The following is a 17,554-nucleotide window of genomic DNA, read 5'->3' as shown; positions in this document are numbered from 1 at the left end:
TGATGATAGTCATTGCAAGGCAGAAAAGATTGTTTAATTTGATGATTCAATAGTGGAAAATTGTAGATATCCAATACCATGTATAATCTAGCCATTATGTATTTAAGTTTTTTTTGGATCTTGACCGAGTATAAATCTCAGGTCTTTTTCTAACCTTGAAAGTCGAGCATAACATTCACTTTTAAGAATACAAAAGTGACAAGAAAAAGCTCAAACTTTTGCATACAATAAAATCACTAGTAAGCTAATAAAACATCTAAAAATTGTAGTTGGGTTTCATGGGCGTATCTTGTGGAATAGTTAATTAAAAAATCCCCACTCTAGATAGAAACAAGTTTTCCCAAAAGATTTTTTCTTTTTTGTTGCATAAATTATATGCATTGCAGCGAGTTGGCAAGTGCTGGTAGTGGTAACTGCCTCCATTTGCTATATCTGGCTCCTCCCCTGGCCACGGACAACAAGCACAAAGATACCACACATACTTCAGATAGTAAAGAAAAAACCAAACCGACACCTATCTTTTTATGAAGTGCAGCAACATCTGGTTGCACATTCAGAAAGTGGTGCGTACTGCGTACATGCAGACATCCATCAATTTAGAAACCACCACTATTGAAAACGTGTTTGAAAGACGAAGACTTACCAGGTTCCTCCCAGAATATGATTAGAGCGAATGCAACAAACTTTGGAAAGTTTTCCGTAGGATAATATAAAGTAACTAAAGAAAGAATAGTGCGAGTCGAATGGCAGGAAGCAAAAACTAGTGTTTCAGAATTCAGACCCAACAACTCCACAAAATAGTGAACCTTCATTGAAGATTCAATACTAACATTACTAGTATGACATCAACTGTCATTCCCCAACCTATATAAACAAACATGAATTGTCCAAATTAAGCAATAAAATGACAACTATTGATAAGTTAGATAAAAAAGAGAAGAAAATGGTAGACAAGAAATCTATACTTGTCATCTTCAGATATTCTAACAGACTTGATGTTTTGCTAATGCTACTAGGAAGTGTCGGGGCAATAGGAGATGGAATGGCCATAAACTTATTTTTAGCTTTTGCAAGCCATCTTTTGAACACATTAGGACATGGTAAGACTGAAGATGATCAAGGACATTTCATGAATGAGGTCGAAAAGGTTGGAACATTTAGAGCCTCTAAGCTTTTCTTTTTGCTTCTCATGTTTTGAGTTTTTACTTAATTTTTTCTTCTCATTGTCTTCAGAGTATCTTGCACTTTGTTTACGTCGGTTTAGCAGTCACGGTTGCAGCTTTTATGGGTAAGTATACTAAATTCTTTTATGTAAATCACCTTGCACGTAGTAATATACTTAACTCAGTACTAATGGTGAATTAAGAAGAATTTTTGCAGAGGGTTATTGTTGGAGTTGGACGGGCGAAAGACAAGTGCGTAGAATCAGACACAAGTACTTGGAAGCTATTTTAAGACAGGAAGTTGGGTTCTTTGATTCACAAGAGGCAACGACTTCAGAGATTATAAACAGTATATCTAAGGATACTTCACTCATTCAAGAAGTTTTAAGTGAAAAGGTAATCCAAATGGTAGTACAATATTATTGCAAGAGAGGTATAACATCACTTAATTAATCACTTCATTGCTCTTCACTCATTCAGGTACCCTTGTTCTTAATGCATACATCTACCTTTGTCTCCGGACTTGCACTTTCGATGTACCTTTCGTGGAGGCTCTTCGTAGTAGTCTTTCCTCTAGTTATTCTACTACTGATTCCGGGAATAATCTACGCGAAGTACCTACTCCATCTTTCTAAGAAATCCTCAAAAGAATACGACAGAGAAAATACAATAATAAGAGAAGCGTTAAGCTCCATCAAAACCATCTACTCGTTGACAATTGAGAGGATGATTATAGAGAGATATTCGGAAATGCTAAATACAACATTGAAAATCGGGTTAAAGCAAGGCCTTGCGAAAGGCTTAGCTGTGGGGAGCAATGGCCTTGCGTTCTTAATATGGGCATTTATCGCTTGGTATGGAAGTCAGTTAATAATGCACAAAGGAGAGAGTGGAGGAAATATTCATTCAGCAGGGCTTTGTTTCATCATAGGTGGAAGGTAATTACACACTTGTTTCTTTACAACTACAAATTTTAATCTACTAGATATGGATTATTACATTATACTACCTCCGTTTCAGGAAAAATGATACTTTCACCTTTTTACTTTTTTGCCTTAAAACCGGTCAAACTGAAAAGTGAAAATATAACTTTTTCTGAAACGAAAGGAGTAGCATGTTGTTGGAGGATATCATTTCAAGTTTCAACAACTTTTCTTGGTGTTTCTGACATATTGCAGAACTCTTGGAGTGGCATTTCCTGAGATTAAATATATCACGAAAGCTTCTATTGCTGCAGCTAGAATTTTCGAGAGGATTGATAGGGTTCCAAAAATCGAGGAAAACCCACAATGCCTGGCTTTAGATGAGCTTCATGGTGAACTGGAATTTGAGCATGTTAACTTCGCATACCCTTCACGACCTGACTCTTTTGTCCTCAGAGATTTCAATCTTAAGGTTGAAGCAGGACAGATAATTGCACTTGTCGGAGCAAGCGGCTGTGGGAAGTCGACTGTAATCGCATTGTTACAACGATTTTATGATTCAGATTCTGGAGTAATAAGGATTGATGGCGTAGACATAAAAACTCTACAATTAAAATGGATGAGAGCAAAAATGGGCCTTGTTAGTCAGGAACATGCACTGTTCGGGACATCAATAAAGGAGAATATATTGTTCGGAAAGCCAGATGCAACCATGGATGAGATCGTAGCTGCATCAGTGGCAGCCAATGCTCATAAGTTTATAAGGCAGCTACCAGAAGGGTATGACACCAAGGTGGGTGAACATGGAGATCTTTTGTCTGGAGGGCAGAAGCAGAGGATCGCCATTGCTAGAGCCATTATTAAGAATCCGGCAATTCTCCTTCTTGATGAAGCTACCAGTGCTCTTGATTCAGAGTCTGAAGCACAGGTTCAAAATGCCCTTGAACAAGCTTCCATCGGAAGAACAACACTGGTATACGTACACATTGTTTAAATATATCGCACCAATTCAGCCATTTTTACCTTTTAAACTTACTTCAATATATTGTCATCATCCAGGTTGTTGCACACAAACTCATCACGATAGAAAAAGCGGATCAAATTGCAGTAGTTGATGGCGGCCGTATCATTGAAATGGAATCTCACAGAAACCTCATTAGCAGGGAAAATGGTCATTATGCCAAACTAGCAAAACTTCAGAGCAAGTTCGGCATTTCCAAAAAAGAACATCTACTTCAATCTAGTATTCCTTCAATTACGAACCGCCAAAGCATAGAAAGATCTAGCCCCATCTCCTCCTCCTCGTTTCCTTTAACAATTGACAACTCATCTTCTACAAAACCCTCTCATGCATCTCCTTCCTTCGGCCGGCTCTTAGCTTTGAACTATCCCGAGTGGAAACAAGGTCTAATAGGTGGCATATCCACGATAATTTTTGGTACAATACAACCCATTGCCGCATTAACAGTAGGTAGCATGATATCAGCATTCTTTACACAAAAGCATGATGAAATGAAGGTTCGTATACATACATTTTCCTTAATCTTCTCCTTGCTTGCAGTCTTCTCCATTATTTTAAGTGTAATCCAACACTACAGTTTTGCCTATATGGGTGAACATTTAACTAGAAGAATTAGACTGATTATGCTTGAGAAGATCTTCAGCTTTGAAACTGCCTGGTTCGATAAAGAAGAAAACTCAAGTGGTGCATTGTGCTCTAGGCTTAGCAGCCAAGCCTCTATGGTCAAGTCCCTAGTTGCTGATCGGATGTCTTTACTACTACAATCATTTTCAGCTGTTATTACAGCTGCAATCATGAGTCTAGTCATATCTTGGAAGTTTGCACTGGTCATTATAGCGCTTCAGCCGTTGGCCATCTTTTCTATTTATACACAAAAAGTGTTACTTTCAAGTGTTAATCTTAGCATTGTGAACGCACAACATATGAGCACTCAAACTGCAGTTGAAGCAGTATGCAATCACAGAATTGTCACTTCATTTGGAAGTGTGGCAAAGATGCTTCAACTTTTTGATAACGCTCAAGATAAGTCGAGGAAGGAGGCATCCAAGAAGTCATTGTATGCAGGGATAGGGATGGCATCAGCATTGTGCGCGAGTTTCATGTCATGGGCTTTTGAGTATTGGTATGGTGGGAAACTAGTTGACTTAGGCCAAATACCTGCTGCGGATGTTTTTAAGATCTTCATCATCTGGGTGAGCACAACTAGGATTATTGCCGAAACTGGCAGCATGACATCTGACCTGGCCAAGGGAGCAACAGCAGTTGCTTCAGTGTTCAAGGTGCTTGATCGGAAATCGCTGATACCAGGAACTTACAATGTAAGATCAAATCTTGTTCAAGTCTTTTCTGAACTAACTTTTAGCTTTACTAATTTGAACCTGTCAATCAGGTGAGCGAAAATTCGAAAGGCGAAAAATGGAGTAGAATGATCGGTGAGATAGAGTTGAAGAAAGTTGATTTTGCATACCCAAGTAGGCCTGAGTATCTAGTTTTGCGCCAATTCTGTTTGAAGGTAAAGACAGGTACGAGTACTGTCCTTGTTGGAAGAAGTGGGTGCGGAAAATCCACGGTGCTGGGAATAATTCAGAGGTTTTATGATGTCAAGAGTGGCGCAGTTATGGTGGATGGTGTAGATTTGAGGGAACTCAACCTAGGATGGTACAGAGGGAACACAGCACTGGTTAGTCAAGAACCTGTAATCTATTCGGGTACCATACGCGATAATATAATCTTTGGGAAGCTTGAAGCGTCGGAAAGTGAGTTGGTGGAAGCTGCCAGAGCTGCTAACGCACATGATTTCATCTCGTAAGTTATCTCACAAGTTTTTATATGCATCCGATCTAGTTGTCCACCGTAGTTACTAAAACTTAATTGTTAACGTAGAACATTAAAAGATGGTTATGCAACTGAATGTGGGGAAAGAGGAGTGCAGTTGTCAGGAGGCCAAAAGCAAAGAATTGCCATTGCAAGAGCTATCATTAGGAATCCAATGATACTATTACTTGACGAGGCTACGAGCGCCCTTGATATGCAATCAGAACACCTTGTACAAGTGGCATTAGAGCGGGTAATGCTCGGAAGGACCACTCTTGTAGTATCGCATAGACTCCATACAATTAAGAATGTTAACTCGATTGCCATGATTGAGGAAGGGAGGGTGGTCGAAAGAGGAACATTTCAAGAGCTTAATAGGAAGGGAGGTGCTTTTTTCAACCTCTCTGTGCTTCAGAAATGACCACCCACTTACAACCAGACAATAAAATGTGGTTATGTCAAGGCTATGTAATGAAAAATGTTGTTAAATATTTGAGCAATCAGTGTAAGATATAATGCGTATCTAGTTGTAAATAGACCTGTTCCTAGTCACACTGTTTACAGAATGGGTACAAACAAAAACTATTTACCTAGTCTGCAAGACGAAATAACAACTCTACAGCTACTACATATTTATGAGCAACAGCAGCAGGAGAAAAACTTAAGTAGACACTTCAGACGAAAACCCTGGGCACAGATTCCACAGGCTTGCAATCAGTCTCCCTCAACACAGTCTTAATCCCTTTCCCTCCACCATTCGCCAGATGATGTATTCCATGCTCAGATCCCTTCATGTAGGCTCTGTTCTCTCTTTCAGCATCAAATGATACATTGAACCGTTTCTCCACATCTACAAAAAAACAATTATTCATGTTCTTGTCATTACAGAATAAGTGATCAATTGCAAGAATGAATCTTGGGCAACTAAAAACATATCATTTGTAAAACAAAAAACTCATGGCATAAAAAGGTACCTTTAGCAAGATTGTCTTGGAGCTGACCGTCTCTAGTGAGGGCCATCATGATTTGAGGCAGCCCAAGAGGAAATGCATCACCTTTGTCAACCTGCCAAAAATGGTTGGTCTTGCCATACGTCTTGGCAACCTTATCAAGATCTTGACGCTGGATAGGACCAGGCACACCAGGCATGACCACCCACTTACAACCAGACAATAAAATGTGGTTATGTCAAGGTTATGTAATGAAAAATGTTGTTAAATATTTGAGCAATCAGTGTAAGAAATAAGACGTATCTATTTGCTTAAATCTCCATTTGGAATAAGTTTGTTATGAAAATAGACCTGATCCTAGTCTCCACATGAACATAAGACGATATATCTAAGTTGTGTTTGATGGGATCTAATTTCATGGAAGTATGGAACAACCAAGCATCACTCTCTCTCAGTATTATTTTTAGTTCTATGATGAAAAAGAGATCAAAATTTTAGTATATAATAGTGCTTCAGTGAGTAGAAATCTGAGACTCTGTATACAAAAGAGGATTTTAATTTTACCCAATGGAATGGGAGAGTTGGGAAGCATTTCATTACATATGAGGATTCATTCATACCAGTGCAAAATTTATGCAGTTCAGCAATGGGAGATGAGGAAAGGAACCTTGGGAGTTGTAATTCATAGCTGAGAGAGACTTTAAAGATGCAGTTTGTGTGAGGTGTAAGAACGAGGGTCCCATAGTTGCAGGCACTACTTCCTCTGCTTGACTTTCTGCTTTGCTCGGTCTGAAACTCGATAGAGGAACCTCCCTTACGCCCACAGCAACAACAACAACAATGGTCTGAGCAAATTGACACTGAGCTCCTATCCTATGGTTTAAGCAGCTGGAATTGACTTCTTTGTTGAATCGATGAACACTAGTTGCAAACAATTGCATCTTGGTCCATAATGTGTTTGCTGAACTGAAGATTATCTCAAAACTCAAATACAGCTAATTCCTGGTGTTTTTCTCAAACCAGAAACAGAAATTTCATCCCTCACTTTCTTCACTTCATCCCATTTCTCATTTGCAGCATATATGTTAGAAAGCATAACTCTATATGCAGTTTTGTTGGGATCAATTTCTGAAAGCATATCAGCTATAATTCTGCCAAATTCTGAATTCCCATGGACTACACAACACGATAATAAAGCACCCAGAACTCCTGAATCAGATGGCACTTTCATTTTCTTAATCAAATCATAAGCCTCTTGCAGTTCTCCAGCCAACCCTAAGAGCTTCACCATATATACATAGTGTTCAATTCTAGGTGTGACACCGAAATCTTCTTCCATTCTTCGAAAAATCTCCCTGCCATCCCTAACCAATCCCCCATGACTGCAATTACTAAGAAGAGCTGAAAAGGTTGAAACATCAGGTTTGAATCCTTTTTCCACCATCTCTTGAAACACTAAAAAAGCTTCTGAAATTAGTCCATTTGAACCAAGACCTGAAATTATAGAGTTATATGTGACAACGTTCCTGTCGTGCATTATCTCAAAAACTCTAACACTCAACTTGGGAGCCCCACATTTTGTGTACATATCAATGAGTGAAGATGCAACTTTAACATCGGATTCAAACCCATGGCGAAAAACAAAACTATGGATTTGTCTACCAGGTTCAACCATCGCCAACTTAGAGCAATCTCCCAACACACTAGCAATTAAAGTAGGATCGGCTCTTTCACCTTCCAGAATCATTTCTCTGAATAAAAACAATGCTTCTTCCGAGTTACCGGTTTGAGAAAGTCCAGTAATCAAAGATGACCATTGAACTATATCAGGATCCGGTAAGCCGCTAAAGGTTTTATAAGCTGAATCCAAGCAGTTGCACCTGGAATACATACTCACAATCGAAGATGCTACATGAGAATTTGAATCCAACCCATTTTTCAAACATAAACAATGAATTCCCTGACAGACTCCTAATAATCGTGGATCATTAACACCCGAAATTAATCCAACAAAAGTATACCCATCTGGGTCTTTTCCCATTTTCCTCATCTTACTAAACAATTTTAAGCTTTCACACCAAGGCCTCCCATACCCATAACCTGCAATCATGGAATTCCAAAGAACTAAATCCGGCTGGCATATTCCATCGAATACCGTGTGAGCTATATCAACGAGTCCTAGTTTCGAATAACCACTAACCAGTGCACTACTCGTGACCGAATCAAACTCTAAACCTGACACAATAACTCCACCATGAGCAATTCTCAATCCGAAAGAATCCGTTCTCTCAGTACACGCACGTATGATGCACGCATAAGTGTAATTATCGGGTGGTGTACCTGAGCAGCGCATATGTGTGAAGAGATAGAAAGCATCCTTGAATTTGTGTTGTTGAGCGTAAGCTCTGATCATGGAATTCCAGAGATAAACACTTCTGTCAGGAGTTTCATCGAACAGCTTACGGGCGGAATGAAGATCATGATTAATGGAATATAATCGGGTTATTTTTGTTGCAAAAAATGGATCAGACGAAAGATTTAGTCTGACGATCAAGGCATGTAACTGTTTCGATACGGAAAGAGTTTGACGAGGTTGTGTGAGTTCGTGGAGGAGAGATGATAATTGGAAACCCATTTTTCTCTTATGAGTTGAATCCTAGAAGTGCATTACTAGAGTTCATCTTTGATCCAATCATCTGGCTTATCCGAAGTCCCAATACAAAGGGCTTCCTTGTTTGTTTGACGACTCACATCAGCCACACCAGCACCCTCACCGAAACCACTTACAGTTGCATCTTTTGAATTTATCTACACTTCTACTTTTTTCTCCAGGATAGATTTCCAACTTCAGGAAATCTAGCGAATCAAACGAGCCTGCCACAATTTTATCTACACCTTTACGAAGTGCATTATACTAACGCCCACCATCTCACGCTCTCTATATTTACGCCCCACTAAATTTGGTTATAATCACAACGGCTACGATTCACTTCCTATACTATATTAGGAAAGGTATTATACAACCAGCTTCTGCGGTAACTCCAGACCTTCGATCTCCACTAAGGTTTGCTACTTCTTCCGAATCCTATTTCCTTGTACTTTAAATATTTTACATGTTCTTCAATGTCTTCGCTACTGAAAAGGGGGTGTTTTGGGTAAAAAAAGAATGCGCAATTGGGAATAAAAAAATTAATTGGGGATATGAATTACTAACCACATCCAATAATATCCGTTAAGGGGTGTTTTTGGAGCACGGAAATACTAAAATACTCTTCCATCTAAATTAAAACTTAAATTAAAAATCAAAATCAAAATCAAGCCCTAACAAATTCTTAAAGATATGTTAAATTGAATTGTTCTTGAGAAAGAAGAAGAAGAAATGGCTTTATTGAGAAGGTACATGATACCTAATCATATTTAAAGTGTTGTTGTTTTAAAACTTTCAATCCACTCCCGGCTTGTGTTTATGATGAATACCCTACTTTTTTTTTGTTCCGGCATAGTTTTTAGGATGAATACCATGCCTGTACTAGTGCCGGCATGATTTTTTATGATGAATACCATGCCGGTACTAGTTCCGGCATGGTTTTTTAGGATGAATACGATGCCGGTACTAGTTCCGGCATGGTTTTTTATAATGAATATCATGCCGGTACTTGCTATTTCAGACAAGTTTTCTGTATGTTTTTGTCCTCAAACCGGCACGGTACACTTGGGAATCAACCATGCCGGCACTACTACCGGCATGCTCGATAATGAACTTTCTATGCCGGTAGTGTACTTCCAATTTTCAAAATTGAGGGATATTGTGTACCGGCATGGTGAAAATATGAATACCATGCCGGTTTGGTCACTACCGACATGGTATTCATACTTTTACCATGCCGGCACTGAGTTTTTTAGGCGCAACAATTGCGAATTCAATGAAAAAAAACAAATTTCAATACATTAATACCTATATATGAGTAATTGGAGCACTTATATGTTCATCTAGTTTACTTTCCTGGGTTGGTTCTTCACCTAAACCTTCAAGATCATAAATATCTTGATTTGATGTTGTTGCATCAAAAAATTCAATGATAATGATTTATTCTAATGATTATCAAACTAATCTATTAACTTAACTAATTATATTTAACCACTAAACATAATTAGTAAGGGGTAGATTAGAAATTAGATAAAATACTTAGATAAGGGGTGACCCTGATTTGATATTTAAATTTATTTTTTGTCTTTTTCCTCTATTTCCGCTTAGTTTTTTTATCCCCCAATTGCGCGTTCTAAAAAAAGAATACCCTAGATAGTGTGTTTCAGGTTTTTTTTTTTCTGTTCTGGATTTCTATTCTCTGCTATAACTATAATTAGCTTTTCCATAGTAGTGTTATAAATGGAGAACCCTTACATCTTATTGTATCATCTTAAAATTCAGTTCGGACGTCATATCTGTCTAGTTTCACTTCATGTAAATAAGTTGATTCGGTCGGAACCCAACTTCCAACTTTCTGTCAGTAATATTTGTTTTGTTTAAATTAAGTAATGATCGGATGTTTAGTGATGTTTTGCCTACTTGTCCTTTTCATTGACACATGGAGGAAGGTGACGGTTGGCTTGAAGTTGGTAGTCGTGGTGGTCCTCTTCTAAGGTAATGATCGGATGTTTAGTCTCTTAATTAAATCCTTTATTTCAATTTTTTAGACAATTTTTTGGTATATATATATTTTTTTTTGTAGGTGTACTTGTTGTGCTCATCGTTATCCTCACAGTTTAAAACGGTGTCCTCGTTGCCGGACAATGCCATCAAAAAAAGAAAGTGTTATTGTACAAGCTATTCGGTGATGATCTAACTCTCAAGAATAATTATGCAAGAGATTAAGAGATTGAGTACTTTCAAAATTATATATCTCTTTTATTTCACAGTTTCTGATATATTGCATCTGCTTTTTTTTTGTCAGTGACATTGATGAGATGGAGTGTGGTAGTAGTAGTGGTGTGCTCAAGTTGATCATCTTGGTGATTCTATCCGTCCTCATGGTTTGCTTTCTGGTTTCTCCACTTCCTCCATCAAGCAACCTACATATTATGATACCCTTAAGCGAATTGAATTTGAAAGAGATGAGATGGGTGTTGTTAAGGAGGTTGATACATGGAATGAAGATGAGGAATCTGAAGAAACTGATGATGGGGCTAATAAAACCATAACTGCACCTCAAACAACTTCATCATTATTTAATGCAGAGGATGAAAGGTTGTTATACGAGGCCATAAATGAAGAAAACAAGTGTTTTCAGGATGCAAAAGATGTGCATCTAATTACCTTTGATGGATTTTACAGGAAAAACAACAAAGTTAAAACTGGTGGGTATGGAGCTGTGATATGGACTGGTGGCTTAGATGGTGGCCCTTTTGCTGCTGTAGGGGGGAGTTCCTTAAAGAAATTCTCAACATTGTATCACGCTTTAGAGGGTCTTTTACATGGTTTATATCTTGCTAAGAAGTTCGATGACATTAAGTGGGCTTATTGTGTGTGCAATTCACACAGGGTGAATCAAGCCGTTCAAGAATGCTTTATTAGCGGCCGTGAGGGTGGTTGTCGTCGACACCCCCATAAAGAAAGTGATATGTTATGTGTCGGTTGTCTGTCGGAGTTGTTATGGGAGGGTGATTCACTTCCTGATGTCGTTAAAATTATGGAGCAAATAATTGATGCATGAAAACAATATAGGCGACGTAGTGTTATGGTAAATGCCTTTTGTAAAGGTTGGAACATACCCGATGATTACATGGCTAAGATGGTGTCCCATGGTGGGAAGAAAGAGGAACTTTCAGTTGATGACTTTCCTGTTGAATTGAAGGAACTTTTTCTTGAATTCGGAGGATAGAGTCCTTTCAATATCCTAATTGTTTATTTAACTAGTAGTTGTTTTAATTATCAATTTATATTTGAACTCATAGTTTGTATTAATACATGTTTCAACTCCTAGTTGCTAAGCATGCTCCTAAAGAATGCGCAATTGGGGATACTTATATTAATTAGGGATAAAGGAAAAGACAAAAATAGGATATAAATAGTAAATCAGAGTCATCCCTTATCCATGTAGTTTAACTAATTCCCAATATACCCCTCACTAATTAAGTTTAGTGGTTAAATATAATTAGGTAAGTTAATAGATTAGTTTGATAATCATTAGAATGAATCATTATCATTGAATTTGTTGATGCATTAACATTAAATCACAAATATTTGCGATCATGAAGATTCCGGTGAAGAACCAACCCAGGAAAGTAAACAAGCTGAATATACAAGTGCTCCAGTTAGTTATATATAGGTATTAATGTATTGAAATTTGATTTCTTTTACATCGAATCCGCCATTGTTACGCCTGAAAAACTCAGTGTCGGCATGGTAAAAGTATGAAAACCATGCCCAAATCGGCATGGTATTCATACTTTCACCATGCCGATACGCAATATACCCCAATTTTGAAATTGTAAGTACACTGCCGGCAGGGAAAGTTCATTATCGAGCACGCCGGTAGTAGTGCCGGCATGGTCGATTCCCAAGTATATCATGCCGGTTTGAGGACAAAAACATATAAAAATTCTGTCTTAAATAGAAAGTATCGGCATGGTATTCATCCTAAAAACCATGCCGGCACTAGTATCAGCATGGTATTCATCCTGAAAAACCATGCCGGCACTAGAGATTGACATGGTATTCATCCTAAAAACCATGCCGGCAAAAAAAACAGTAGAGTATTCAACAAGCCAGGAGTTGGATTGAAACTTCAGTTTATGATTATAACCCAAACGAAGTTTTAAAACAACAACAACACTTTAAATATGATTGGGTATCATGTACCTTCTCAATGAAGCCATTTCTTCTTCTTCTTCTTCTTGTTCAACAACAATTCAATTTAACATATCTTTAAGAACTTGTTAGGATTTGATTTTGATTATTAGTTTTAAATTTTAATTTAGATGGAAGGGTATTTTAGTATTTTCGCCCCCAAAAACACCCCTTTAGTAATTCATACCCCCAATTAATATAAGTATCCCCAATCGCGCGTTCCTCCTAAATCACAACTTGTGTAGATATTAAATACCGCACATCTGTTACGTATGCGAAGAAATGGTTCGATGAATGAGCGAAGGCTATCCCGTATAGTATATTTAAGATGCCGCATCAGATGACGTCAGAAGAATCACGAGAAAAGTGTGATGATCGTGCGAAGTTATGGAGTATGTGAGAGAAGAGTCAGAGTAAGCGTGCTTTAATGACGCACGCCAGATCCGAAAATAAGGGCTTTATTAGCTGTCATCCACTACGTAAAATCCCTATATAAGGGGACCGAGCGACCATGTAAAGGGAGAGATCTTTTTGAGAGCTTAGACTTGGAATTTATGAGAGAGAAAAATATTTTTTGCTCTCCAAGTTAGAGTTCATCTCAAATCTTGTAACCATATTGAAGATTCTATGAATGAATGTATGAATTTTAAGATGATTACTTGAGTTGATATTAAGATTACATTAAGGGTGTAGTTGTAGGATTTCCTGCAACTGCATTTTGGCGCTAGAAAACAGCTTGGAATGATATACTGTGGTGGTGAAGGTTTAGAAGTTCAAACCTAAAGGTTCAGAAGGATAGCCTCAGAAATTTTATCTTCATTGTTCAAATTTTTGGATCTTTACAAAGAGATTATTCTTTTAATTGAAGTAATAAAACAAAAATGACAAAAATCATTGAAGCAGCTAAGGGCAGCAAGAAGTTACAATGCAACTTAATAACCAAGAACACTATTGATGATTTCCATGCAAGAATTACAGGAAAAATACACAAGCATGATTTCGAAGGAAAGAAAATTATGACGCTAGAAAAAATTTCTCCACTAAAAGATTGGGAGAAACAGAGTATAACATTCACGGCGGAAGAATACGAGAAGATAATTTAAGACGAACAAATCCTTTGGTGGTTACATTGGTTGTATAATGCAAAGAAAAACATGTTGGAGTGAAAGAACAAGATAGATGGGCGATGGATAGAACCTTAGTACATACAGGAAGTTCGGTGGACATCTTATTTTATCGCACGTTCAAAGGAATATGATATAAGGATACAGATATGGATCGCTCAAGTTACAATATTCATGGTTTTAATAAAACAACAACAAAACCAATAGGAGAAATAACAGTGCAAATATTGTTGGGAGAAATAGAAACACAAGTGACATTGTGTGTGGTTGATGTGGAATCACCGTATAATATGCTCTTGGGACGACCATGGATACATGCGATAAAAGCCATAACATCAACTCTTCACCAATGCATCCGTTTTCCATTACCAAGTGGAATAAGAGAAATCAAAGGAGATATTGAGAGTGCGAAGATATGCAGCCGGATAGATATAAAAAACTATGAAGATCGCCCAAAGAAGCGAAAAGATCGTTGGAGAAAAGCAAGAGAATTAAGGAAAGAAGAAGAATTCCGAATATACATGATCAGGGCACAAGAAGGAAGAGGGATACCAAGCGAAGTTCCAGAAAAAGAAAGCGAACCAATGCATGTAATAAAAGAGCCAACACCACTAGGAGAACCCAAGGCGAATTTTATCGCAACAGAATCGACAAAAGAAATAAATGTTGGAATAACAGAGGAACCAAAGATATTAAAAATTGGAACTAAGATGGGCAAAGAAGAAGAAGAAAAAACAATAAACCTCTTACGAGAATATAAAGACATCTTCGCATGGAGCATGGAAGAAATGCCAGGAATAGATCCATCCATCGCATGTCATAAGTTGGATATTAACAAGAATGCAAGACCATTCAAGCAAAGGATATGGAAGATAGCAACAACATATCATTCTCAGATAGAAGAAGAACTACAGAAGATGCTTGAAGCAGGAATCATAAGACCGGCGAAGTATGCAGAATGGATAGCAAATATGGGAATAAGGATTTGCATTGACTTCAGTGATTTAAACAAAGCATGCCCGAAGGACAGTTATCCATTGCCAGACATACCACAGATGGTTGAGTCGGCAGCAGGAAATGACAGAATATCATTGATGGATGGATACAAGGGTTACAATCAAATTCCGTTAGCTGAAGAAGACCAAGAGCATACTGCTTTTTTCGCGCCTAGAGGATTATATTTTTATATAAAAATGTCTTTCGGTTTGAAAAACGCGGGTGCAACATATCAAAGAATGGTGGAGAAGGTGCTCGCACAGTGGATACATACCACATTAGAAGTCTATGTTGATGATATGCTGGTAAAAAATAAGAAAGTTGAAGATCATGTAGACAACTTTAGGGAAATCTTTGAACAGATGCGACAATTCAATATTAAGGTAAATCCTGAAAAGTGCATTTTCGGAGTAGCATCGGGAAAGTTTTTAGGTTATATTGTATCAAAGAAGGGAATAGAAGTTGATCCAGAGAAGGTACAAGCGATTCGAGAAATTCCATCACCCGCGACTGTAAAAGATGTCCAAAAACTAAATGGATTGCTAGCTTCACTAAGGCGATTTATTTCGCGATCATCAGACATGTGCAAACATTTGTTTAATATTCTGAAAAAGGGGACTAAGTTCAAGTGGACGGATGAATGCGACAAAGCCCTACAAAGTGTAAAAAACCGTCTAATGAATTTGTCCATCATGCAAAAGGAGGAAAAAGGAGAGGAGTTACTAATATATTTAGCATCAATACCACACGCATTAAGTGTCGTACTGTTATGTCTGGATGAAGGAGTGGAAAAACCGATATATTACATAAACAAAACTTATAATGCCGCAGAGAACAATTATTCAAAAATAGAAAAGCTAATACTCGCACTGGTGTATGCAACACAAAAGCTTCGTATATATTTTCAAGCTCACAAGATCAAAGTGTTAACAAAAATACCAATTGAGTCAGTAATGAAAAATTCAAAAAGATCAGGTTGGATCGAGAGGTGGAATGCGCAAATAGGGAACTTTGAGAACAAGTATGAAATATTATCTTCCCCAAAGTCGCAAGTAATTGTAGATTTCTTGGCAGAATTCCCTTTAGAACATGATGAAAGTGTGGAAGAGATGATGGATATAGATGACGAGTGTGGGAACCCTAAAGACATGTAGATAGATAACACTAGATGGGAGATATTGGTGGATAGATCATCAAATGGAGAAGGTAATGGAATTGGAATAGTTTTCATCTCACCGGCATGAACAAGAATGGCATATTCAGTCAGACTGGAATTCGCGTCCACCAGTGAGTATGAGGCGGTTGTGCACGCGTTACGTTTAGCCATTGAAATGAAAATAGAAGATGCGCGAATCACTAGTGATTCCCAGTTGGTCATTCGCCAAATAGAAGGGGTATATAGCACAAATGATCCATCATTGCAAAAATACAAGAAGCTTGTCGGAGAGCTGTCAGCACAAATTCCAAAAATAAATTGGATGCACATTTCGTGGAAAGATAACCGGCTAGCAGATGCACTTGATTTTATTCCGTCTATGATGGTGGATCTGACTACGAGGGACATAAAGATTCAAACACTCAATTTACCATCAATTAATAAAGAAGAATGCGAAGATGTAGATGCAATGCTAGTAGACAATGAAGAAGAAGAGCAGGCGAATAAAGTCGCATATTGGAGAACCCAATTTCATTTGTATTTAAAAAAGGAGAAGTCCCAAGAAACAGGTTGGAATCACACAAGTTAAAGAGCAGAGCAACAAATTATGAGCTGAGAGATGGTGTACTTTACCGAAGATCATTCCTTGGACCGTCGCTTAGATATTTAACAAGAACAGAAGGAATGGAAATCTTGAAAGCATTACATTATGGAGACGTAGGAAATCATAGTGGAGGAAGGTATTTGGCGTATAGAACGAAGATACAAGGTTATTACTGGCCATACATGCATGAAGACGCGAAAGAAGTGTCAAGGAGATGCAAAGAGTGCCAATGTCATGGAAAGAAAATACACCCACCCGGGGCGATGCTTAACTCATCAACAAGTGAATGGGCATTTGGAAAATGGGGGCTAGACATTGTGGGTCCATTCATACCAGGGGCATGGAAAAAAACGATATTTAATAATAGCGACAGATTATTTTACAAAGTGGGCAGAAGTGAAAGCAGTGCAGCACATTCGAGATAAAGATGTTTTCACATTCATATTTGAGAATATCATTTGCAGATTCGGAATCCCAGCACAACTAGTTTCCGATAATGGAAAATAATTTGAAGGAGAAAATATAGAAATGTTGCTTAATGCGTTCAAAATCCAAAGCGGGAAGTCCAACCCATTGTATCCACAGAGCAATGGTCAAGCTGAGGCGACCAATAAGACAATCGCAGATATATTGAAAAAGAAATTAGAGGGATATAATAAAGGATGGTGCGAACAAGTACACAATGCAGTATGGTCATACAGAACAACTAGAAGAGAAGCTACATGAATGTCACCTTTTTGCTTGACATATGGAGTTGAAGCAGTATTGCCAACTGAGGTTATAATTCCTACAACTAAGCGAGAAGCATGGGAAAATAATTTTAAGTGTGGATTTAATCCTAACAAAACTGGATGATCTAGAAGAGAGGGGAAGTTGCTTTGCGACATATGGAAAATTACCATCAGAGGATAGCTCGAACATATAACAAGCGCGTAAAAATAAGAGACATTCAGCC

The 17,554-nt window shown here is 37.9% G+C and overlaps 3 protein-coding genes across 4 annotated transcripts; 1 reads left to right on the top strand and 2 right to left on the bottom strand.

Moving 5' to 3' along the window:
• Nucleotides 1-904: 904 nt before the first annotated feature.
• Nucleotides 905-5,355, top strand: LOC113349216 (putative ABC transporter B family member 8). Its single transcript, XM_026593145.1, has 8 exons — nucleotides 905-1,147; nucleotides 1,234-1,288; nucleotides 1,381-1,559; nucleotides 1,644-2,101; nucleotides 2,342-3,059; nucleotides 3,146-4,426; nucleotides 4,498-4,913; nucleotides 4,992-5,355. Exons 1-8 carry the CDS (start codon nucleotides 905-907, stop codon nucleotides 5,341-5,343), a joined length of 3,702 nt encoding a protein of 1,233 aa, XP_026448930.1. The 3' UTR covers nucleotides 5,344-5,355.
• A 5-nt stretch (nucleotides 5,356-5,360) lies between these two features.
• LOC113349217 (putative pentatricopeptide repeat-containing protein At1g64310) lies at nucleotides 5,361-8,745 on the bottom strand. Of its 2 annotated transcripts, none has more exons than XM_026593146.1 (3): nucleotides 6,493-8,745; nucleotides 5,897-6,080; nucleotides 5,361-5,772 (listed from the first exon to the last, which is right to left on the bottom strand). In XM_026593146.1, the coding sequence occupies exon 1, from the start codon at nucleotides 8,505-8,507 to the stop codon at nucleotides 6,858-6,860; it is 1,650 nt and encodes a 549-aa protein (XP_026448931.1). In that variant the 5' UTR covers nucleotides 8,508-8,745; the 3' UTR covers nucleotides 5,361-5,772; nucleotides 5,897-6,080; nucleotides 6,493-6,857. The 2 variants fall into 2 exon arrangements, with proteins under 2 accessions (XP_026448931.1, XP_026448932.1); XM_026593147.1 differs by having other exon boundaries at nucleotides 6,540-8,745.
• LOC113352029 (oil body-associated protein 1A-like) lies at nucleotides 5,597-6,071 on the bottom strand. Its single transcript, XM_026595913.1, has 2 exons — nucleotides 5,897-6,071; nucleotides 5,597-5,772 (listed from the first exon to the last, which is right to left on the bottom strand). Exons 1-2 carry the CDS (start codon nucleotides 6,069-6,071, stop codon nucleotides 5,597-5,599), a joined length of 351 nt encoding a protein of 116 aa, XP_026451698.1.
• Nucleotides 8,746-17,554: the final 8,809 nt, after the last annotated feature.

The sequence above is a fragment of the Papaver somniferum genome, chromosome 2 (genome assembly GCF_003573695.1).
Source record: "Papaver somniferum cultivar HN1 chromosome 2, ASM357369v1, whole genome shotgun sequence".
NCBI lineage: Eukaryota > Viridiplantae > Streptophyta > Magnoliopsida > Ranunculales > Papaveraceae > Papaver > Papaver somniferum.
The sequence above is the reverse complement of the archived record's forward strand: the minus strand, read 5'-3'. Positions and strand labels throughout refer to the sequence as shown.